Source organism: Piliocolobus tephrosceles, chromosome 3 (genome assembly GCF_002776525.5).
Source record: "Piliocolobus tephrosceles isolate RC106 chromosome 3, ASM277652v3, whole genome shotgun sequence".
In the NCBI taxonomy this organism is placed as follows: Eukaryota; Metazoa; Chordata; class Mammalia; order Primates; family Cercopithecidae; genus Piliocolobus; species Piliocolobus tephrosceles.
Genome location: NC_045436.1, coordinates 109,358,689 through 109,384,749, shown reverse-complemented (window position 1 = coordinate 109,384,749; position 26,061 = coordinate 109,358,689). Strand labels below are relative to the sequence as shown.

General features: G+C 33.8%; 1 protein-coding gene and 1 pseudogene across 4 annotated transcripts in view; both read right to left on the bottom strand.

Moving 5' to 3' along the window:
• Positions 1-26,061, bottom strand: part of ANTXR2 (ANTXR cell adhesion molecule 2) — a 163,502-nt gene that overhangs the window by 122,683 nt on the left and 14,758 nt on the right. For all 4 annotated transcript variants that reach the window (XM_023222473.2, XM_023222472.2, XM_023222470.2 and 1 more), the window contains exons 4-9: positions 23,361-23,442; positions 22,778-22,885; positions 22,566-22,634; positions 21,686-21,766; positions 3,065-3,125; positions 551-649 (exon numbers count right to left, since the gene is read on the bottom strand). In XM_023222473.2, the coding sequence (XP_023078241.1) occupies positions 551-649; positions 3,065-3,125; positions 21,686-21,766; positions 22,566-22,634; positions 22,778-22,885; positions 23,361-23,442 (500 nt within the window). The remainder of the gene's footprint in view (positions 1-550; positions 650-3,064; positions 3,126-21,685; positions 21,767-22,565; positions 22,635-22,777; positions 22,886-23,360; positions 23,443-26,061) is intronic.
• LOC111549413 lies at positions 24,509-24,611 on the bottom strand (annotated as a pseudogene).

Here is a 26,061-nt window from a genome sequence, read left to right as displayed (position 1 = left end):
ATAAGGCAAAGAAAGACTATCTTCAATAAACTAACATTTATTGGGAAATTATTGGGAAATTAGATAAAGAATACAAATGACAAAAAAAAAAAAAAGAAAAAAAGGAAGAAGTAGGAGAGAAGCCAAAGATAATTAGATTTTAAGGCAAGTGTGATAAGAAAGAAGCCTGAGAAAAGAAGCAACTAAATCATGTGGTTGACGCAGTAGGTACCGAGTACAGTCAGGAAAAGTGGGTTCAAATATCAGCTCTGTCCATTATTAGCTGTGTCACCACATACAAGTAATTTCATTCTTTTAGCCACAAACCATCGTCTCTTCAATGAGGATAGTTAGGACAGAGTCCAGCATTTATTAAGTTATAAACAAATGTTGCCTTTATTAAATAACTATTAAGTAATTATCACTACTATTTGTATTATCATTCAGACTTCATTTCTTTTTTCTTTGATTAAAAAATATGTCACAGCTTTAGTTGGAGAAAAAAAGAAAACATTTGATGCTGATGTGCTTTGCAGAGATTAAGACAACACTGAGATTACTGGGGACCTACTCTTTGTATATGTTTCATTTACAGTGTAGGTGCAGAGAACACTGCCATTCCGACTGCCCAGCATGAATCCTCTTCCACTTAAGACAATCTGAAATTCCTCTAGAAGTAAAAGGAAAAATAAACATTTTAATCATTGCTTTATCCAAAAAAAAAAAAAAAAGACAAGCTGAAATGAAAGCATTAAGGTGCATAGAATAATTTTGTCATGAATGTTAACTAATAGCAATGAAGACATAGTTCTATATTTCCAACTATGCTGGCTTTCTTAGACCCGCTAGGTAAATGTAGTGAAGATACCATTCACTGCCACATGGGGATGCATTATTTTATTTTCTAAACAAAGTGATTCCCAGTAGTGACTGCGAATGAAAGCATTAACAGTCATTCCCAGATAGATACTTTACAAACTTCCTCAATTTCTATCCTCAGGAAAATACCAGGGGAAAAACAAAAAACGTTATTTTTCCCTACTCTCAGGTATTAAGATTTGGGAATGTAAATAAAACTAATTAACTATGTATGTTCTTTAGTTCTTAGAAAAGTTATATGTAGTACTTTCTTTAATCTATGCCTGTTCCATACAGAATTCTTCTTTAACCACTTCTTCACCTTACTAATCCTGATTCATTTTGTGTTTCAAACTTATAAATAATCAAAAGATGATGTATTTTGGATGCTAATAATTGATGGCCAATCACAAAAGTTGATTTAACTTACTGTACCATTATTTATAATAGAAGCAAGCACCAAAAAATGTTAGAGAGTGGAGAGTGAGAGAATAGGCTGGAATGAAAGTTAACTGATCAAATATCTTGACGATGAATGTTTACTGCTAAGCTGCAAAATAGTATATTAACTATTTTAATAGCAATTAACGCTTGTTTAGAAGGTAAATTGAAGCACAAATAAAATTTTAAATAGTTTATTTGAGCAGACGATTCTTGAATTAGACAGATCTAAATCAGAAGTGGTTTGACCGCTCTACCAAGGGAATACAAGGGGGAGGCTTTTACAGAACCAACGTGGAAGTAAACCAAAGAAAATATTTGATGGGTTACAGTTACACAGTTGCCTTATTTGGTCTATCCCAGTGGAAAGTACCTAGTTATATAAGTTTGTTGGTTGTTTTTGATTGGTTGCATTTAAATTCTATTTTTCTTAATATAGGCATTTGCAATAAAGAGTTCAAATTAAGTTCCAATTATATTTGCAAATCAAGTAAGGTTAAGGCTACTTATGAGGCCTAAGTGTTTTTGCCAGCTTGGGGCTTCTTCAGGCCTGTTCTCCATTTTAATTTAACATTACCAATCCTCTAAAACTTCTCATATCTAACATAATACAAGTATAATATAGTCATTAACTATGCAAGAAACTACTGCCAACCCACTTTTCATTTACTGTGTTATGAAAGGAATTTTACTTGCAAGTTAAAATAAAGTTCAGATAAAACTTAAAATGTGATTCGGTAAGAGTATGGCCATTAAAGTCAGACAGGCAAGGGTCAAACAGGGTAATTACCAGTAGCAAGTACTGAACCTGTCTCTGCCTCAGCTTCCCCATCTGTAAACCAGGGATGTATAAAACTTTCAAATGGTGTTGTTATAAGGATTAGGTAAAATTATAAATGCAAACAACCCAGTATACACGCAGCACAAAACAGGAGTTTAATAAACAATAGTTACTATTTTAATGTTATTTTTCCATTTGTTTTTCTTTGTTATGTCTAGAAATGTATTAACCTTCACTTTTAGGAAAGATAATCCTTCCCCGAGATGTTCAGATGCACTACTTCCCTTAAACATTTCCATATTCGTTCATTAGGGAATCTAGAAGATGCAGAGTGTGAGATCATGCACAACAGGCTGGGAGGCTTTGTGGTAAATTAGACAACATATTTTCTCCCCCACCAGACCCAATATTTTTCCTTTTTAAAGTAAAGTCAGGTTAAAATGAACTGTAGGTCAAGCTTGAAAAAGAAATAAAATAGGCCAGAAAGAATCACACTCTGTCTGGGCAAGGATGGCTGGGAGGTGTGAAAACCTGAGTATGTGCTTAGCACCAGCTGATGAAGCCACCTGCTTCCTTCCTGCCATCCGTCCATAAGTCACTTCCTCATGTGCCCTGAGCTGGCAGATTCTGTACTTTGGCCAGGTCATCAAAGCATGGAGCTCAAAGTCTACATATATCTGACTGTTTGTATAATCAGACAAAAGAAACGATTTCATATTTTATTTGATTTGCCATAAGAAAGGTCTCAAACGTGAACTAAATATACAGAAGATTCTAAAAGCCTGTCACACAATATGCTCATTATTTAAAATAACATTCCAATCTTAAAAATTTGAATTTAAAATAGAAATATTTCAAGGAATTATTTAAAAATTCTTACACAAAAAAGATGCCAAAAAAGTTAATTTTGCTATTCTTTTTCCAACATGAGTTTCATATCATATATTTTAGCTAGGAAAAAAAATACAATTTCTTACATGGTATTTTTAAATTCTAAACACTTACCCCCCACACAGACACTTGAGGGCTGCAATTCTAGGATTTCAGTACATGACTGAGCTAGTATCTAAAAAAGAAAAAAAAAAAAAAAAGATTACCAAGCTATAGATCTAAATTACAATGTTAAGTAAATTATAAGATTAGTAATAACCTTGAGGTCTTCTCCATACTTCAACAGATCGCAGAGAAAATCTATTAACTATAGCGTATATAGCTACCAGTTCTTAGGAAACTTATGCAGTGTATTTCAGGGTATATCTTAAGATTATGTACTGTAGGATCCTTTTTGATTAAAGTAAATTCAGATAAGCACAGGAAAAGTAAGCATTGTCTCAAAGTCTGATGACCTTTGAGTACGAATAGATAACTAAAATTTCCTGCTGCCATAAAATCTATGTTGACCTTCCCAATCAAGCAAAAACAAGATAACAAATCAGACCCCCTGTTTAGTAACGCTGTTATGTTTTCCGTTAAGAAGACCAATATGGTATCAATAAGAAAGCACTGCTGACTGGGTGTGGTGGCTCAATCAATAAAAAAGCACTTCTGACTGGGCACAGTGGCTCATGCCTATAATCTCAGCCCTTTGCGAGGCCGAGGCAGAGGGATCACTTGAGGTCAGGAGTTCCAGACCAGCCTGGCCAACATGGTGAAACCCGTCTCCACCAAAAATACAAAAAATGAGCCAGGCATGGTGTCTCGCGCCTATAATCCCAGCTATTCGGGAGGGTGAGGCACGAGAATCGCTTTAACGCAGGAAGCGGAGGTTGCAGTCAGCCGAGGTCATGCCACTTCACTCCAGCCTGGGCAACAGAGCAAGCCTCCGTTTCAAACAAATACATAAATAAATAAAAATAAAGATAAAATGTAAAAAGCACTTCTCTTCATTGGACAGTGGCATTTCTATTCCATTTCTCAGGCTTAATTTTTGTGGGTGCTATTCCCTCTTATATGCATAAAAAATTACAACTGCAGAGTATAGACTCCTTTTTTGAGCCAATATTCTTTTCAAAAACACAGACTCTGTACTCAAGCACTCCCAGAACACAGGAACAGAACTGCTCTTCTTAGCTTGTTCTGAGAAACAGAAACTACCACACAAGGGACAAGGCTACAGCTGAAAAACAATGATGAAATAAGCTGCTCTTCATGGACAACAATCCTGTCTTTATTTTTAGACCTGCTCTGCACGATATTGTCAGTCAGACAAATTCCAGATGATCTCCAGAATGCCTTTCTTGACATTCCTTTCTTGGCAGAGGTTGAAGACAGATGATGTACAGCAGTTTCTAGCATCTCCTGTCATAACTAGAATAGGAAGTAAGGACTGTAGCAGGAAATAGACATGCTTTCCATGCTTTCTTTAATAACAGCAAAACTATAAGTTCTCAGCCCCTAAAATCAACTGTGTCAAATCATGGAACTTTGTTGCTGAATATACATCTCTGAAAAGAGGGAATCATTTGTACTTTTTAAGATGACTTTCCAATAAACTCAACTTTTCACATAGTGATTGAAGATTTTGTGATTAGAAAATAAACCTTGTAAAATTTTATATCTGAGAAACTGCAGATGAGGCCTATTTAAATCCAGAAATGACCAAAGAGATTCCATAGGCACTCAAAGACCTTTCTGCACCCAAATACCTCCTCTTAGTCTGCTACTTCATCTACAATAACCAACATTCACTTTTATGGATTCAAGAATTAAGAACCCTTGTTAAAGGTTAATGTGCCCTCTTGGAAGGGTAGTATCTCAAATCACTAACATCTTTAAAACTTTGGACATAATTCAGATAATAAGACTCTGAACGAAATAGAATAGAAAAGATTTGCAAAGGAATATGAAGCTGAAAATGTTCCAAATAACAAAAATGGGCATTATAGCTATAGCTTTGGCCAATCTGAGATAATAGTGACAACAGTGAACCATCAAAATGAAAGGTCAAAGGAAAACACAAAACCCCCAAATCTATTTTGTCTGTTATCAGTCCTGAAGGAATTTGTCTTAAAACAGATCTTATTAAGGAGACTAATTGCATCTTTCAGTTTACAATCTCTTTATTAGTTATTTAGCCATAGCTTTATCAGCATTACTGAAAAAATATTTCAAGTACCCAGGAAAATTATGAGACATTTAAAGATTACATCTATTGGCAACAGAAACCATTTTTCTACAATTCCTTAGAATAAAGTAAATCAAAAAATTACAAAAGGATTTCCTAAAGATCATGTCAAAAAATGTGCATCCAGAATGACCTCAGTGAATTTGTAACATTATATTTGTTTTCTCTCTTCTACCAGTACTGACCATAAGTCAATCAGATTTCACAATATTTAAGATAATTGTGCACATGTTGACTTGGTCTTTTAATTTGATCCAATTCATCAAAACATTTCTAAATAAATGAGAGTTCCGAAAGCAAGGTCAAACGAGCAATTCTCCTAAGGAGATCTCCTTAAGACTGAAGAACAAAAACTCTCAAGGACTATTGATGATCTACATCTTTGGAACTAGGCCCTGTGTATCCCCTATAAGGTATTTTAATTTTAAAGAAGAGGTTCAGGATGATTCAGCAATTTATGTTCCATTAAAGTCTGAGTTTAAAGAAATCAAGTTAAATTAAGCAGAGATTAAGGATAGCTAATGTTAGATATATCCTGCAGTAAATAGTATAGCATATATTTGTTAATAACAATACATTTACATTAATTTAATATTCATAATTAATTCTTTTAATCAAATAAGTTTTTCTAAAAATAATATAATTGAATGAAAAGTGACCCGGGTAACACATTCATTGAAAAGCAAGTAGTCAGAGCACAAGTATAACATTGGTGTCACAATCTAATGTTACCTAATTGAATTTCCATGGCATGTGCTCCGCTCTAAAGTTTGTTTTATTTTTTGAAAATCTCTTTGGACCTTAAATTATATTATTTGAGTGCATAACTCACCTCTTCTACTAGAAAACAAACTTTTTGAGGAAAGTAATGAGATTGCATTATACTACACAGCACATTCAGGGCCTTACACTTTGTTTTGTGCCTTCAGTACAACCAATAAGTGCTTACGGAATAAACATTGAACACAAAAATTAATGAGGATATTAAAAATATCTTATTAACAAAGCAACTATCATATTAGGACACAGATGAGCCAGGATAAAGTTAATTTATGTGATAAAGCATCTAGTTCTTCCATAAATTATGAATGCTGGAAATCCAGAAATCTATAATTTGAAACAAATTTCACCAAAATCATTTCCAAATGAAAAATAGAGAGGAGGGAGAAGAGTAAGAAGAGAATTTATGCCTTTTTAGAAAGTAAAATTTGTTCTAAATTTGTCTTTTTCCATCTAGAGTTTACCATGTTCCAATATTAAGAAAGCAATAACTAGAAATCAAAATAATTTGATGTGTGACTGCAAATAGTTTACACCATGAATTTTTTGAACAGTTTTACAAAAACAAAAGTTAATAGTCTATTCCCACCAAGTAATTATACAAGTTGAAATGTTCAAGATATGAAAATGAGTGGAACAGACACTTCTCAAAAGAAGACATACAAGTGGCCAACAAACATACAAAAAAATGCACAACGTTGCTAATCATTAGAGAAGTGCAAATTAAAACCACAATGAGATACCATCTCACACCAATCAGAATGGCTACTATTAAAAAGTCAAAAAAACAACAAATGCTGGTGAGGTTGTGGAAAAAAAGGAATGTTTACACACTGCTAGTGGTAATATTAGTTTAGCCACTGTGGAAAGCAGTTTGGAGAGTTCTCAAAGAACCTAGAACTGTCATTTGACCCAGCAATCCCATTACAGGATACATATCCAAAAGAAAATAAATTCTTCCATCAAAAAGCACTCGCGTGTTCATCACAGCACTGTTCACAGTACCAAAGCCATGGAATCAACCTAGGTGCCCTTCAACAGTGGGCTGGATGAAGAAAATGTGGCACATACATACCATGGAATAAAACACAGCCATAAAAAAGGATGAAATCAAGTCTTTTGAGGCAACATGAATGCAGCTGGAGACCACTATCCTAAGTGAATTAATGCAATAAAATAAAACCAAAGACTGCATTTTCTCACTTATAAGTGGGAGCTAAACATTGGGTACTCATGGACATAAAGATGGGAATAGTAGACATTGGGGAAAACTAGATGGAGGAGGAAGGAAGGGAGATGAGGGCTGAAAAACTAGCTATTGGGTACTATATTCAGTACCTGGGTGATGGGATCAACTGTACCCAAAACCTCAGTATCATGCAATACACCTAGATAACAAACCTGCACGACCTAACACGTACCTCCTGAATCTAAAATAAAAATTGAAAGGAAACAAAAAATAGCATAAACCAAAATGAGTCTATTATATTAAAACTGTCATCTCTAAACAACTGACAAAGAGGAGAAACGTTCTAAACACTCTAGTTGATTTTTGCCAAATTAAATAATATTACTGACTGACTGAACATTGGATCAGGTGTCCCATCCACAATAAATGACAAATTATCTTTAATACTTTGCATCTCCATCATATGTACAACAGAGAAAATTGTAAGGACTTTTCCTCTAATATATGCTGTCATCTGTCTTTATTATGTTTCAATGGTAAAAGAAAATAGTTTCCACTAAACATAGCCTTAGTTGATGTTAGAGAGAGCCAACAACACCATAGACCAATAGGTCAAATTTAAAGATAAACCAAGTGCTTAATAAAACTAGGGTAGTTTATGTCATGCACACACTAAATGCTAAATTCCATCATTTGATATTTTGCGGGATATATGCCCATGCACAGACACATACACATACATATTGGCAAAGAACTTGATATCACCATGAAAAAGTATACTATCAAAGCATCTGTTCACTCAAAAAGTAATATTAGTATTAAGGAGTATTTACAAATAAAAAAAATACCTTATTACCTAATCCCTAGTTTTAAGTCCTCAAACATTAACATAGATGACAAAAAGTCAAATTTTCTTAATTAAGTACAAATATCAATAGTCCAAAATTCAAAAGAATTTCAAACATGATAATCGTTAACCATTCGTTGGACACTTATGTTCCAGCAACAATGCTAAGTGCTTTTTATGAATTTTTTCAGTTAATCCTCATAAGTCTAATAAATAAATATTTTATCCATGTTTTATAGATGAGGAAACTAGGGCTTAGAAAGATTTTTTTAACTGCCCTAGAACAATTAGCTCTTAACTATGTTGTCCCCAGTTTTGATTGAGTCCAAATCCCATTCTTCTAGCCAGCGCCTTCCACCATCCTCCAGGTTTGTGATGGATCATCTAACCATTACAAAATCTAACTCTTAACAAACTAGTGAAATGTATCTGCCTGTTTTGCCTGGACTCCTGTAATGCTACCAAAAATAATCTAAAATCTGGCTTATTCCTTATCCTCAAAAGTATATCATTAAGCTTTCACTTTTATTTGTTGGGTTTTTTTTTTTTTCCTTTTTTCTCAAATTTTTTTAAATTTGTTTTTAAGTTCTGGGGTACATGTGCAGGTCAACATGTTACATAGGTCAACATGTGCCATGGTGGTTTGCTGCACCCATCAATCTGTCACCTAGGTATTAAGCCCAGCATGCATTCGCTATTTTTCCTAATACTCTCCCTCTCCCCACCCCACTCCCAACAGGCCCCAGTGTGTCTTGTTCCCCATCCTGTGTCCATGTGTTCTCATTGTTCAGCTCCCATTTATAAGTGAGAACGTGCAGTGTTTGGTTTTATGTTCCTGCACTAGTTTGCTGAGGATAATGGCTTCCACCTCTATCCATGTCCTTGCAAAGGACATGATCTCTTTCCTTTTTATGGCTGCAGCGTATTCCACAGTATATATGTACCACATTCTCTTAATCCAGTCTACCATTGATGGACAATTGGGTTGATTCCACGCCTTTGCTATTGTGAATAGTGCTAACATAAGCATGCATCTTTGTAATAGAAAGTATGTTTGTTTTGAAATTCCTAATGCCATTGACTTTGGATAAATTAAAATGTTTAATCATTCTATGAATTTGTAACTTTTAGGATAGCCAAATACTTAGGGCCCTCTCTCTTATTATTATGTTTCTTTCTTGTCTTACTGTATTAATGCTTTCTACCTCAAATTTGTTTTGCACAGATAAAAACACGTAGTTTTTACTTCTCAGCATCATTCAGAACCTAAAAGACAATAGAAGTCATACTAGAACAACAAGCTACCACAAGCCCTAACTCTGGTTTGGGAAGGCAACGAGCACTTAGAAAACTGCAAAACTCTACTTATAAAAATTAAATTTGTTATTTGATATTAGAACACATTTTCTTCACTAACTATGTGAATGACATCTAGGTTTCATAGTTCTAAAATTTTAGAATTCGCCTGAATTGGGAACAGAAAAGACATTCAGAAATGTGAGGCCAAAGTTTGGGGGTGTTTTTCTTTCTTTCTCTATACTTTTTCTGGACATGGAGCAGACATTGGGTAAATTTTTCATATGGAATGTTAGTCCTTGGTCCTCTCCCCCTCACTGTCTCACCTAGGTTGTTAGACACACACAGTAACTTCTTTTATAAATATGCTCTCTCTATAGGCTTCCTTTATCTCCCAAAATACTCCATTTCAATGTACCTATTCTTATCTCATGAACTCATTCATACTTTTTATTGAATGTGAATATGTGAATTAATATTGTAAACTCAAAATGATATTTGTTAAGCTATGAAAAATTACTGTGCATGGAAATTCAGGCAGTCTAACAATTTTAAAGCAAGAAATATGAGCAGCATGAGGGAAAATCTTCTAAAACGGGATCCCAACATTGGAAAAACAGGTCTACCTATAAGACCAGTTTCTCTGTTGTTCCTTTCTTAGTTTCTTTCCCTCTTATATTTGTGAATCAGGGGGTATCTGAAACCTTTTTAACCTATGGTTGTTCTCATAGGGCACAGGTTAGGCAGAAGATAAAGGTATGAACTTCCAGGAGGAATCCGTCTAGGCAAAACAGCTATTGGTATACACAATACTATTTGTAAGACTTGTGCTTTTAGTCTGCTGAAAATATACAATAGAAAAGAGTTAACAAGCATGGGGGAGAGAGGGGAGTGAAGGGTGAAAAATTACTTAGTGGGTACAATGTATCTTATTCCATATTAAAAGCTCTGACTTCAACCTGAAGCAAAATATTCATGTAACAAAATTACACTTGTACCCCCAAAATTTATACAAATGCAAAATTTTTAAAAACATATTGAGTTCTAAATTCTGATATTTGGTATAAAAAGTCTGCATTCCAACCTATTGTGCCCGTGAATTAAATGCCTAAAGATAGTTTTAAATATTTGATCTCTGCAATAATAGTCACTATCCTTTCTCATTGAAACCTTCTCTCCTATTTAAGATGTATGTGTCTTGAATGCCTCCTTTAAAATGTATGGTAAAAAGTCTGTCATATATTAACATGAGAAACTCAAAACCCAAGTATTTTCCCTTTGCAGAGTTTTTGGGATAAAACTGCTGATGGAAGAATAACATTAACTCGTTATAAATTATAATGACATTTTCTGTTGCTTCTAACTGATCATATAAAATTTTGATGCATTACTTTTACAATTCACATAAGCAAAATACTCTCAATAGTTCGGTGAACACTGCTAACTAATTTCATGGCATTTTTCTGTTTGGCAAGGGAGAAGTGTAGGATAAGATAAAGTTGCTTATGTATCCCTCTGGGTTCATTTTCAGTTAGCAGCAAGTCCAGATCCAGCCTTAAGAGTCAGCTGTGACTGCCCTGCCTGCTGGCCTCCTTGAGATTATAGACATTTGGCAGCAGATGAAAGTAGATTCTACTGTTGTCTCTTCTCTGAAGCCCAACTTGAATGAAGCATCAGAACAGTGTTTAAGCCTGGACACTCTAGAAATGTCCCAAATTAATTTGCATCAAGTCTATATCTAGTGTAATACAGTCAGGTTGCATGGTTTCACCATAGGCCAAATCTCCTTTCTACGTGACAAGAAGCAGAAATTCACTCTAGAATCAGAATTGGCAAGGTTTGCTGGGGGTTGAGAACCAATGCTGAGTCAGAGGGACAAATACGCCAAGAATCCAACTGGTTACAAAGAATTTTCTTATCTTGCTTGTCTATATGGTTACAATCAAGTTTTTATAACTACTGAATAATAACTGATGGTAAAGACAAACTGCTAGTATTATCAAGGAAACATCCATAGCAAAACTAACCAGAAATCATCAGAAGGCATGAGTTTTGTGAGAACCTTGACTTAATTACTTCTTTCTTAGAGGATTCATGTGGAATCATAACCTTGATTGAGATCTTGTAAGTTCCTGAATATGTTTACATAATAGACACATGCTATAATAACAAATGTAGGACATATAAGAAGTAATAAAAGCAATACCACGGCCTGAAAAACATACACAATGGATATAGCTATGGCCTTTTCTTCTGGTATTTAAATACAGGATTTGTGGAGAGTTGTTATTGGTGTCGATCCAAGATAATAATTTATCATGCAATAAATTAAGATGGGAAGATAAAATCAAAATATTATTTAGGACCTATGTTGTCTTTGAAGTTTATGTTGAATTTGAGAGAAAAATCTAGGAGCTAGACCTTAGGACTTGAAGATCAACCATCCAGCTTCACCAAAACAAAAACACTTCTGACAATTAACATAAGCCTAGACATATTTTAAAAATCCATATGTTTTTTTCTAATTTCTAAGTGGCAACAGGAAGGATACTATATCTGGAAAACAGAATGCAGCCCATTCCAGAAGAATGAAATAAAAACTTTTAAAATGAATAATACTACATATTCAAAATTCAATATAATATAAAAAGTATATAGCACAATATCTTATGAATAGCAGCTGCTCAATGAATGTTTATTCTATTTAATTAAAAAGTAAATGCAAAACTTTTTAATAAGACGCATGGCCATTATGCTATAAGATAAAAAACAGGGCATATAACACTAAGAATTGTGCATGTAAAAAGATACAGAGCTTACTGAGAAGCTATTTGAATTAATCAAATCACATTTTCAGTTATGCAAAATGAAAAATTATTATTTGGATAAATTCAAATTTTGGCAATTAATAGTACCTATAAGGCATATCGGACCAGATGCAAAAATAATGAAAACAAAAACAACATGATAAGAAACAAACTTAAGATATGTGTTATCTTTTTTTTTTTTAAGTCTTATTTTAGGTAGAATATATAAAATGAGAAAAAGGGTATTAAATCCCATTAACTAATTTCCTCTGTAGTAACTTTTTTTAAGATCAACTCTAAATAGTAAGGCTTTTTCCTCCCCAAAATAGATTATTTCTTTATATATACATTCACATATGCTACCTAAACTTCTCCAAAATTTTTACAAATCTATTAAAACTTCTAAATATTCATCTCGGCAATGATTTTTTGACACTGATTTTAGATCTGTAACATCATTGGCAACCGATCCTCACAGATAATTTACAAGTGTTCTAGGTGTGGCCTTAACAGACAGAAACTGCCAATTTCCATGACCCACAGCATGTCAGAAAATATTGCTAAGGGTAATAAAGTCTAAAAAAGCAACGTTTTATTTTTCTGACTCATTGAGCAGCTTTAAACACTACAGGATGCATCCCCAATACAAGAGATTTCAAGTTTAAATCAGGGAAAAATATATGAAAAGTATTAGTTTTAAAGTACCAACAAAATGAAACTTTTGTAATTAGACATCCAATTGCATAAAATAAGTAGCAAAAACAACTGGAAAGGTGTTTCTCATCCTTTTGTCTTGTTTCCTTTTTATCTTTTAATATTCAGATGTGTGATTTTTATTTTTTTCTATGGCTTTCAAACATCCCAGGCAAATATGTTTTTCTCTAAGAGGTAATGCTTCAACTAAGAACAATTGCTATTTTATAATCACATGTTTTGGTTGAGTTCATTCCTTAAAAATGCTTAGAGCTTCAAAATATCAGTTGTTCAGTACAGCACACACCACTCTGACCAGTTTCTAAATATGGATTATCTTCTGCCTTGCAAGTAAGCAAGTAATAAAAGCACACATGACAAATTTCTAAGCAAACTTTTACCCTAAGAGATCTGTGGAGGAAGGTAAATCATAATCATCGTCTTTTACTCTTAAGCTCCAAACAAAACAGATGGATAGTTCTGATTACACTGTCAATGAACATACTCCCATATAATAAATCTTTTTTAAAAATTTAGTTTCTTCCACATCTCACAATTCTAATATTTAAAATAAATCATATTAGTAGTCTTGTTCTTTCATTACAATATAGAAAAGAGTGCCAAAAATGGATAGGTTGTGATTGGAAACAAGTTTATCTGCCTCTACTTTTTGGTTTTGTTGTTGTTGCTGTTGTCTTTGGTCACCACAAACTCAAAATAATCCATTAATACTATAGTTTAGAACATAAATAAGCTTCCTATAAAAAATGCCTTGAGTTTATAAGATAAAATAATAATAAATGGACTATTCCAGAATTTAAAGAAATTGGTTCGCGGCATAATTTTCACTCTGATGCAAACATTATTTTATATTAGCCCTATTTGTCCACTTTCTTGTTTTACTAAGACAAGAAGTATATCTGCCAAGCAGTCTAAGTCTATATTTATTGCATTTGATTTTTCAGAAATCCAGGATGGCAAATTAAATGTTCCCCTATGCAACAATAATAGAAAAAAATGTTTTATTAATTCTTCTATTAATTTTCCAAACACACATCCTAAAAATTGTAAGCTCTGAAAAGTCTGGGGGCCATATCCATTTTGGTAACACAAAACATAGAAAAGTGTCTTGAACACAGCCCAATACCCAACAAACGCTTCTGAATAAACTGAGAATTATTATATTTGGGGAAAATGAAGTACAATTGAGAAATTATACATTTTCCCTCATTATAATGTACACCAAATGGTACATTTGGTCACAAATATTAACCATTTTCCCCACTTTTTCAATTTCCTTCCACTCAATTGAATCTGCTTTTAAGAGCAGGTAAGCCTCTATAGGACATCTCCTTTCATAGTCCAACAGGTTAATATTAAGAAATTAACATTTGGAATTTAATTTTATCTGTGTAGCCAAATGTCATCAGTTTAGTTTAATTTTCTCACAAACTATCATAAAGCTGTACTTATTTATTCAAAGTGGATTTGATTTTCTTAAACTACAATCCCAACCACATTTTTTTAAAAAAGGAAAGAATAATATGATTGGGGAACATTTTCATGCAAATACAAATACAGCTTTGGACAGTAGAGGCCAAAATAAGATCAGTTAACAAAATGAATAATTTAAAGGAAACTTTCTATGTTTATTTTCAAGTGGGATTTAGAAGGAATGAGGTGTCTTCTTAGAATACATGTCAAAATATTTTAAATGTATTTGAATATAGCGAGCTGTCATCGCTACTGATTTTTTTTGTTCCTACCCTGGACACTTTTGCACCCCTACACTTCTATGAATAATGCCCCTTTCTATTTGGGAAACTGTTTTCCACTCCATGTGGTCCTAGTGAGGCTGTGAATCATACTACCTTCTTCTTCTTCTCTCCCTTGCCCCCAACAGAACTGGTACAGGAATGAGCTCATGACTCAACTGAATCTATTAGAGTTCTTATCTGGGACCCTATATGCTGATGCAGAGACAACACCCCTCACTTTCCAATGTACTTGCTGAGGACCAGGTAAGCCTCCTTTTGCAATTACAGTTCACCACCATTCATCTAAACAAGGAATGAGGCAAACAGAAACATAGGCAAAACTTAGTAAGACAGAAGACCGTAACAACATGATTGATTCCCTGAATCCAGCTGTACCTGAGGTAATTTCCCTCTCTGGACCACCTAGTTACAGGCCAGTAACATTCTTTTTTTCTTTTCCTTAAACTAGTATTAACTGAGTTCTTGTCATGGGAAATCAAAAGAGTCTTAATACAGTGAAACACAAATACGAAGATGAAATCAAATTTATATTAAATCAGAGGTTAGTTATCTAATGTTCAAATATACCATAACTACATTAGAAAAATATAAAAACCTTTTGAAGAACTTGCATAGATTTTTATTCATTCATTTTATTTATGTATCTAATGCATATGGAATCAGAAGTTAATTTTTAATGCTCCAATATACCATAACCATATTATAAAAATATAAGAATATTTTTTAAAACTTGCATAGATTGTATTTATTTATAATTCAGAAATATGAATTAAGCTATGAATTAAGCAATATAGTTACCCAACACTGTATTAAGCAATAGGTGAAAAAAAAAAAAAAAAAAAACAGGAGTTGGGGCAATACTGTTTCAACCTTCATACAATTAATGTGAAAGTTATTATAATGAAACACCTCATCTACATTCAGCACTAATGATCCTTGGACAAGGAGAAGCCTAGAATAATCTGATATACAATTATTCTTACATTATGGCCAGTCCTTTTTAACAGGAGTCCTGAAAATTGTTTTCCAGTTTTGAGTAAGGCCTACCAGTTTTGTTTTTCCTATGAATGTATCTTTATAGTTGCTCAGACTTTGGGTTTTTCATCAAACCATGATTTTACAAATAGAAGTTTTCACAACTAAGTGGTCAACATTCATAGCAGGGTGTGCTAAAGTCACTTAAGCTAAGGTATTATCAGCATATTTATTAAGTACTCTCTTCTATGAAAATGATTTGCCTTAAGAGAAAATGTGTTTGCAATATCTTCTCATTCCATTAAAATATAGTGTTAGACACTTTTCTTTTTAGATATTTTTCTAAGAATAAACAACAACAGAAATTACTGAGAAAAAAATTTCACTCCAAAAGTGAAATGAAGCTTATATCTCCAGCACTATGAATGAAGCTACTTTTTGAAATTTCACTTTTCCCTTTCGAAACTATCTAATTGAGTTTTATTTAAATGTCTTAAATGTATGGATGATCGTTCCCTTCCTATTTATGCTTGTATACTTTCCCATTAAAAACTTAGAAACTCTGGCATTAACTACCATCACCTAAGATGAAGTGTTCTGAATTCTTCTGGACCAAGGTTATTTATAAAACATGCTTCACAACTGATTTATCTCTTTCTGCTTAATATTTTCTGAGGTATTCTTACAAAAAAAAAAAAAAAATGTGGGAATAATTCCAAATAGTCAAACATCCCACGGTCCTGTTTTTACAAAAGGGGAGGAAAGGCACAGAAAATTTTGATTTTTACTCTTTCCATATTATTCACCAATCTGTGGTTTTCTTTTACTTTTAATGTTTTCTTCCACATTCTGCATTATGAAACATTGAACTAGAACCCACAGGGTACTCAGAACCCACATCTCAGTCTGACCTTTACTAGCTCAAATAAAATTTCATTTTCAAATATAAACCATGCAATCACCTTTCCAAGAACACAAAAATAATTTAATATTCCAAGTTTTTAAAGATAATCTGAAGTGAAAAGTGGAAAATAGAATATATATGTGCTTGTGTCTGTGGACAATGGGAGGGGAGAAGGAAAAAGAGGAAGCAAAATGACTCAGTCCCAAGGTTTTCTAACCTTTCTATTCCACCTGGCCTCTAACTCCCTAAAGGATATCCCCCACTGGGCTTTTGTTTTCAAGCTCAAATCAACTTCTCCCTCTGCCCCATGCCTTCTTCCATTTTGTACAATAACCTGATTGCCCCTGTGTAAAAACAGTTTTCACTCTAACTATTCTCAGTCATTCATCTTAGTCAGAGACAGAATGCCCAAGTTACTTTTGACTCCTATCTCTCTCTCTCTCTCGAACCCTATAGCAAGTGAGCTCTCAAGTCCTACTAATATTTTAATGCTTCCCAGATTTAACGTTTTACTTCCAGTTTCACTCCCATACTAATAGGAACAACTAACATTTGACAGCTAACATTTGTCATGTCCCTCGGAGCCCAGCTCAACAACAGTCAAAGATTTTATACCTGGAGGTTTAGCCCCATCCTGTTCCTGACATGATTCTTGCCAGAATAAAGAGGTTATTAGGTGCTTCCCTCATGATCCTTGACCTAGTTTCATTGCGAAAGACAGGATCCCAGTGCCAAGAATAATCCCTAAGGAACTATGATGATCCATTGTTTCTTTCAAGACTACTGAGTTTCTTCCCTGAATTTCTAATTAGTACTATAAGTCCCACCACAGGAATTGTGTCTCTCCTCTGAATGTGGGGTCCAGAAATTCTACATAGCTTTTGTCATGGGAATACTGAATTTTGTTTCCAAGTTGTCGGCTAGGTCCTGATCCTAAGGCTTGAGGATTTAGTACCAGAGCACATCCACATGCTTGACTTTGTGTGCTACACTATCTAAAAATCCTTGCTGTCATGACTCACATGCTAAATTTGATCCTCTTACATGTCAGTGCCATGTCCTTTTGTACCTAAGACTTTGTTCAAGTAGACTAGGGGTCAGCGCTCTCAGTGGACTGCTCTAAAGAAGAATTAGGAGCCCCATCACTAGCCCCGGGTTAGTTTCCTGCCATGCCTAGCTTTCTACCAAATGTTTTAAAGCCAAGCCCTTCTGACTTAGGTCATTCTCAATTGTTACCTCATTTAATTTAAAAAACAAAACAATGAAATGGAAATCACTATTCCCATTTGACTGAGGGTTTTAAAAATCAGAGAAATTACATTACAGGACATACCCCAGGTTACTTGACGAGACAGAGTTAGAATTCACACCCAGGTTTTCCTATTCCCAACTTCATTTTGTCTCCACTATGTTGGGCTTCCTTTCACTGTGTCTCACAAGGATAACGGCAAAAGACTTATAACACATCATCATCTTCCAGATCATCTTGTACATTATTATAAGAGTACTCTTCCTAAACCTGCATGGCCATTATATAAATCCCATGCTCTAAATTAATCTTCCGTAATTTCCTACTTATTTATGAAATAAGAGCCTATTTTCAAAACAAGTATGTGAAAGTCTCCATAATCTGGATCCAGGGACCTGTCAATGTTTGTCCCCCATACCCTCTATGATCCTAGTCGAACCACACTCCAGCCTACACCTCAGCTACTCAGCCCAGATAGTTCTTTTTTTTTTTTTTTTTTTTTTTTGAGGGGGGGGGTGTCTTTTTCTCTCCCCCGGGCGGGCGGTGGCCGGATCTCAGCTTACTGCAAGCTCCGCCTCCCGGGTTTGCGCCATTCTCCTGCCTCAGCCTCCCGAGTAGCTGGGACTACAGGCGCCAGCCACCTCGCTCAGCTAGCTTTTTGTATTTTTTAGTAGAGACGGGGTTTCACCGTGTTAGCCAGGATGGTCTCGAACTCCTGACCTCGTGATCCGCCCGTCTCGGCCTCCCAAAGTGCTGGGATTACAGGCTTCAGATAGTTCTTGAAGTTCTGTGCTCTTTGTTTCTGATTAAGTCTATCCCAATTGTCAGAGTCAAGTTCAAATTTCACAATGAAAGGCCTCCCATAACTTCGTATAACTAAACCTATCCTGTCTTTATGTCACCTTACACTACAGTCACATTGGCATTCAACACCAATTGCGTTTTAAGATTATTTTTTATCCCCTAGGGTGACTCTCTGAAATTTTCCTCCTCTAAATGTCCACAACACTTTGTAAATCTTTCAGGGGACTGCCACACTCCAAACCTCAAATAATCATTAATTTCAAGCCCCTTTAGAGAGAATATGTCTTATTTAAGTTTACATCCCTTCTTCTAACCTTAGCAAAATGCCTTAAGAATAGTAAGGGCTCAGTAAGTAAACTAATGAAAGAATGAGCTCATTGAAGAAAAAAAGGAGAAAAAGAAGAAATGTTTCCTTCCAGCATATACTTGAGATATTGAATTATAAACCTTCATATGCAACTAGCTAAGATTGGAAATTACATCAATATTCCCCCAAAATGTTACATACCATGTTTGCCTGAATAGAAATCTAACAATACTAAAACAATGCATTTTCCCCAAAATTAAAGTAGAATGTTTAAAATGATTTTCTGAATCAAATACATGTTAGAGGAGGCATTAAAATTTTAACACGCAGGATATTCATAACAAAGGCCTTTTTCAGTCCCTTGATTTTTGAGTTGTAAAAGACAGAACTCTACTACAGTGTTTCTTCTTCATTTTTAACCACAATGAAGAAAGGCTCCAAAATAAAACTTCCTTAATCTTTGCTATTAAGAAATTAATTCTAGACAAATGATGTCTTAACAATGTATGATATCTTACACATTAAGGGGACCAGACCATCTTGGTCATTGGATTTTAGAGGGGAGAGAGAACAAACAAAACAATAAAAACCATGTTGTAGATTTTTTTCAAGGATTAACTTCAAACAAATTAATGCACTGACAATGAGACTGGATGTATTTTAAAAACAACTAGCTAGAAAAAAATTATTTTTTATTTCTTCTATTGACTTAGCTTTACATAAATACATTCCACAGTATAATTTCACCCATTAGCTTGATAAATCATAAAGAACAGAGTATAGTCTCTTCTATCTCTCCTAACCCTGTGATAGAAACACTATATTGGTTTTAAAGATCAAATATGTATATTTTAAAAATCAGATGGTACTGTGCAATTATAAAGTACAATTCAAATTTAAGGCAAAATTATAGTTTTTGTATACTATGAGGGATGGAGCAATCTTTGCCCTTGAAGATACACATGAAAGCTTACATTGCCTTTAATTTCTACAAAGTGGGCAAAAATCTCAAACTGTCATCACATTGATAAAAATCTCAACCATTAATGAAACCAGGTTTGGCTGTAATGGCTCCTTCTTTCTACCTGCCAACTCTGCCAGATACTACAGGGTTTCCCCAAAAGGTGACTTTTCTCAGAATAATTTACTCTTCCCTTTGTGAGCACATAGCTGAAATTTAACTGTATTGACATGAAAACTATACCCACATTTTCCCTCCAAACAACACTCAAGAGATTTTCTTGGCAAATTGTGGCTAAAATAATGCAAATTTTCCTAATTTCGTGCAAAATCTTTCTACATAACTGAAGCTAAAGTCCATCAAGAACTTTAGGCAAAATGGCCATACTTAGAAATGACATTCTAAAGGTTCCCTAATAAATATAGAAGAATTAAGTGTATCAAACAAACATAATAAAACAATGATACGATGTCTTCTGGAACTCAGCTACTAATTCCTTGAAGGGGAAATCTATAGTTATTACCCATAAAGATAGAGTTTTGGAAACCTAATCCATCATCTGGGTAATTCTGAGCTAAACCTTTTACATATGAAAAAAAAAATTCCAAAGGAATAGCCCACAGAGGTCCTTTCTCCTTCCCAGTATAATTATAAAAATCATTACAAATCCCAGAGCAAAATAAAGTTCTATTTAAAATACAATCCACTGATTTCTTTATTTAGAGGGTGAAATTATCCTCCTTTTTACTTTGTCAGTACTGTATCCTGTATTTTAAAACTTAAATCACAGTTGTATCCGTTTCACTTATCCTGAATTCAGCTATAAAATTATTTACTATTTTTTACACTGCAATTTTTCACTAAAACCTAAACACAGCAATATATGTAAACTACAAAAATAACTGAATCTCTGTTCCATTCTGCACTTACATTTGGTTTGTCCACTAGACGTACGGATATGTGATGGAACCAAATTATGTTCTATCTGAAAAGCTCCATTAATTTTTTTAAAAGCCTACATGCTACTAAAAACAAATTCAATAAATCTTACAAACACAATAAACACAATAAATCTTTGTGTTTCTAAAAAACATGATCTCTAAAGAGAAATTTAAAATCCCAGAACCAAATGTTAGAAGAAACTGATATTTCTCCCCTAAAGATTTTTTTTTTTAATGCTTTGGCTTGGAGAATATATATATTCACTTCCATTTTAGGATGGTGTTTACCAAAATATCATAAATACTTAATAGCAACTGTTCCTAGTGCTTGTAGCAAAAGGCAATAAAATGAAACATAAACCTCAGCTATGAAAGCCCAGGAGTTTTGCTTTGCATTTCATCACTCTCCTTCCCCAAACCCTGTTTAGGATAGCCCAGATTCTAATGATCACCAGAGACAGCACAACTGAATTCCAAACAGAAATATTATGTGCTCTAGTGAAACTATTAATCATTTAAATGGAAAGAACAACAAATGCAGTCAAATAGCCACTAGTTCAAGTTGCCTGACTGATATAGTTAACAGATACTATATTTGGGGAAGGGAGTTATCACACATTTCATTCCAAATTTTTATTTTAAAATTCTCCTATAAAACCTATGAAACTTTCAGGATATTAAGGCAGTTAACTCCATAATCAAAGTGTGAAAGTGTCTGAAACTCAAAATCTTAAACTTGAAACCACAAACCCAGTCTCACAGAGCCCAACATGCAAGAATTAATACCAAATGTCAGTTACAAACAAAATTCAGATCTTTAGAATTACACTGTTTGCAATACTAAACAAATCTCTTTCTTAACCTCTTTCCTCTAGATAATGACCACCTGCACTGGATATTAAGATTACTTCTTATAGTTTAAAAATATATACAAAATTATGAGCCCTTCCTGCTCCCAGGGAAATACTCACAGAATTAATTATTCCTTTAAGAGCCTGAAATCCACCTTTGACAGGGAAAACTTGCTCCTTGGAATCAGCAATTCTCTCAAGCTTTAGAAAGAAGAGGAAGACTTGATTAAGGAATGGCTGATACATACAACAATTTATAAGCTTTATTACATTTCAGTTATGTTCATCTGAAAAATTACTCCATAGGATTAATTTACCAGTGTGATCTGTGTTCAAGGCCAGGAATCGAAGGTGATGATACTAGTGTTATTCTAAATATATTACCACAAAATGAATTGAGATCAGTCAGACTACCTTTAAGTTGACCCCAAGTGCAATTTCACAACAGTACAGAACTCTAATAGCTGTCAACAGCATAAGATTCAGGAGTCTAAGCCATGCTCATGAAAAAATTTAAATGTAAAATAACTTCGTGAGTGAAACATTTTCAAATATATAAACCCTCAAATCTCATGGAAAAAAATGGTTTTGTAAGAAACATGATCAGACTTCCATTAGATGGACTTCTGAAATTCCCGCATACCTGAGAGTCAAATTTTAAATAAAATAGAAATTCTAACATTAGAATGACTATATATTATATATATAATAACATTTCATCAGTTGAATTAAAAAGAAATATGTGTATCATTTCAAGCCAAATGTTTATATTAGTTTACCAAACCAAACAATTGAGAGATTTAAAGTTTCATTTTCAGTAACAAAACCTATTAAAATTCTTACATTATTAAGGTAGAACTCAAAACCTACAGCCACTTCTATAAAAAAATCTTTTAACAATCGACCAGTGTCACAATGTCATCAGTGAAAAGAATTGTTAAACTATCCTTAAGACAATTATGTGGTTTAGATTAAAGTTTGCAGATCTCTTGTAACTCACCTGAGCTTGTTCAAAATCAAGGACACCAACACAATAAACACTAGCCCCAAGTGACCTGGATATCTTTGCCTATGGAGATCGAGGAAGGAAAGAGAGAGAAAAAAAGAGAGGGGAAAGGGAGAAAGTGAATTATTCAAATATCAAGCTATACATTCTGAGACACACAGCAATGTACAGCGGGGTGTAGAGAACAGTCTCAGTTCAATACTCACCTCTTTCTCTGCATATGATGGCACCAGACCGTCCAACTTGCCATCTGTCAGAGCAATTATGATACTGGAGGTTTTCAAGCCTCCTGCTTTCTGAATTTGTTCATTCGCCTGAAAATGAAGAATAATTATCCAACTCACAATTTAATTTTAACTTTTAACCAGCATGTTCCATCAAGCTGAATTTGTAAGTCTGACAAAATCAAAATATTACTGGCTAGCTTTTAAAACAGGGTAATTTGTGTTAACTATTTTATTTGAAATATGCATATATTCACATTACGGAGTAGTTACTATTGGGTGTTTAAATTATATAGATTTTTAACTGTGACTGCTTAATCTTAATATAACCACAAGGGCACAAGGGAAATGGAAACTTCCTTAAAAGGCAAAATGCCATCTTAATTTTTCTCATCACCAGAGTAAATAATTTTTTCTACTTGTCTTATCTCTAGAACAACTAAAAGCACTTTAAAAACTTTAAGATAAATATGTAATGAGGTTATTGAGCTTTGCTAGAGGGTTATATTTCACCACAGAATAAGAAAGCATTCTCTCCCATACTTACAAATGTAAAAGAACTTACTAGCTTTAGTCCTTCATGGATATATGTCTCTCCTACTGGACTAACACGTTTTAAATCCTCCAAGCCTTTACTGATTTTGCCTCTGAAAGTAATATTAAACAAAAGAAAAAATGAACAAAGAGTAAAGATAGCAATAAACACTTCTTGGAAAACATGGCAGTATTGTTAACTAAGCTTTCTTCAGTAGGAAGCAGAGGAAAGAACATGGGCTTTGAAGGCAGATAACTTCCTATACTTTTTGTCATTTTAGTAAGTATTTAATAACTTCTGTATATTATCTACCAAAAATAGGCACTGATGTGCTAACAATGTCTTGAAAAAGCTTAGCGTATTCTAGGCCTTCTGAGCTGAGATCAGATATCTTCAATCACTCTTGTTTTCCTAAAAGGAGTAAAACACACCTTCCCTCATCCACAAAAATACAAGAATTGAGTAGCTCAGCTTCAATGACAAAGCATTTCTGAAACACTCACTCCATCTCCCTAAAAGTGGGAAATTTTCCTTGTTATCTGCTAATTGCTAAAGCACATTATCTAGCCCTTACTTACAGAAATTAACATTTTTTCTTACTGTCTCCCAGAGTGGCAGGTCTCATGATTTATCTGCTTTTGTGATACCTTCTCACCCACTCAGACACCTGCACATTCCCTTGAACACAGTAGGTACTTAATACATATTTCATGAATGAATGAAAAAATAAATTGATGGACAGATAGATGGATGAACGCATGGATAGATGGATGCATTAGAAGGTAATGAATTCTTGGAAGAGACACTATGAATGAAAACAATCCAAAACTGTAGAATAATTTCTTTCATGAACGAAATTATTGGAATAGACACTATGAATGAAAACAACTAAAAACTATAGAATAATTTCTTTCATCATGACTAATTCACTATCCCAACTGAGTTTGTCCAAGTGGGGTATGACTACAATATTATTAAGAGCTATTTTATGTGTATGAGTTAAGGGAAGACCCAATTTTTAGAGTTTTTAAAATACAGATTTGAAACCTCCTCGAAAATAAATAAAACCACTTATCTTAAGAGATAAGTAAAATAATGTGGCAAAATTATCCAAATTAAATTCAAAACTTGTTTTATAATAAATTTAAAAGATCAGAAAAGATCTTAAGATACTGTTTTAGGACTTTTTCAATATAAGCAAAAAAAAAAAAAAAAAATGCCTTTTTAAACTGGTGAGAATGGATACTACACTTGATCTTAGCCAAAAGGCTGAGAAGTGATAAGAAGTGCATTTTAAAATTATTGAAATGATAAACTGAATTATAAAATTTTAAATAACACATGAAGGGTACTCACTCTTACTGAGGATGATAGATGAAGGAGATTAAGTATAAGAAGTATCATCTTAACATCAAGGAACTTACTAGGGCCATACACAACATTTTATATGTATAGGTATATGTGTGTATATGTTTATATTACATGCTGTTACAAAATGTCGAAAAAAATTCAAAACATTTTGTCAAGTGGCAATATTGTGTTTCAAATAATTGAAATAAATAATCCATTCACCAGAGTCTTATACATGTTTTAAAAGTAACTTCTTGATTGTATTTTTATATCGCAATAAAAAATATCACCAGGCAAATTTTCCATGTCAGAAAGTTTCCAGGAAACAGAAGACAATGTTCAAGGTATGACCCTAATCCTTCTCTTTCCTGGTTCACTCATCTCTATTAACTCTTATTAATTGTCTTTTTAAATACTTGGTTTAAAGTCCACCTATTCTGAACCTTTCTTTAAGTTCATGACACTCTTTTTTCTGAGTCACCCCAAGCTTTCTAGTCATACGCATATTCATATTTTACCATGATAAAAAAGTTCCTTCCTAAAAACATTCAACTTTCTAATAATTTAACTAATTTAACTTAATTTAAATATTCACTTTTCAACTACGCTGAAAGTTTACCTTAGACTATTACCATGTCTTTTATTTATGATGTATTCCCCTGCTCTGTACTTATTATAATGCCATTTGCAAAGTAAGTGTTCAATAAATTTTTCAATATACCATAAAACAATTATAATTCCAAGGATGATAGCATAAGTTATGTAATTCATAAGCTTGTTTTATCTAAAATATTTATGTTTGATAGCTACAGAAACAACTTGAAATTGATTCTGTCTGAATGCAGATAAAAGTCAAATATTTGGTGCTTCTCAGAAATGAGTGGCAGTGTGTCCTCAAGCATTAATGTTTGCTGCCAAAAAGTGAAATGCAAGTTTACACAAACAGATTTTGCATAAGACAGACTTCTCCATTCAGTTCAAATCAGCTCACAATTGCTGCAGAGGCCCAGACAACACCAGCACAAGACTTTAAGCTAAAGTAACTTGCCAAACGTGGATTCAAGCTTTTTTTTTTTTGGTTCAGGCAGGTATCTGCTGGCTTATTACACTGGAAGAGAGAGAGCACTTTGTGGTTTTTCCATCCATACCTGTATCTGCACCATAAGATTCCAAGCTCCACTTAATCCCATCATTACTTTTGCAGCCAGCTGCATGATCCTAAGAGGAAAGTGCCCCTTTTCCATAGCCAAGAAAAACACATGTGAGTCCTGGCCTTGTACTCCCTTCAGGGTAACTACCTGAAGTCTGTCAGCCTCTTATCAATCAGCAAGATGTCACTTTAGAGGAAACAAAGGCCAAAACAATACAGGGAAGACAGATT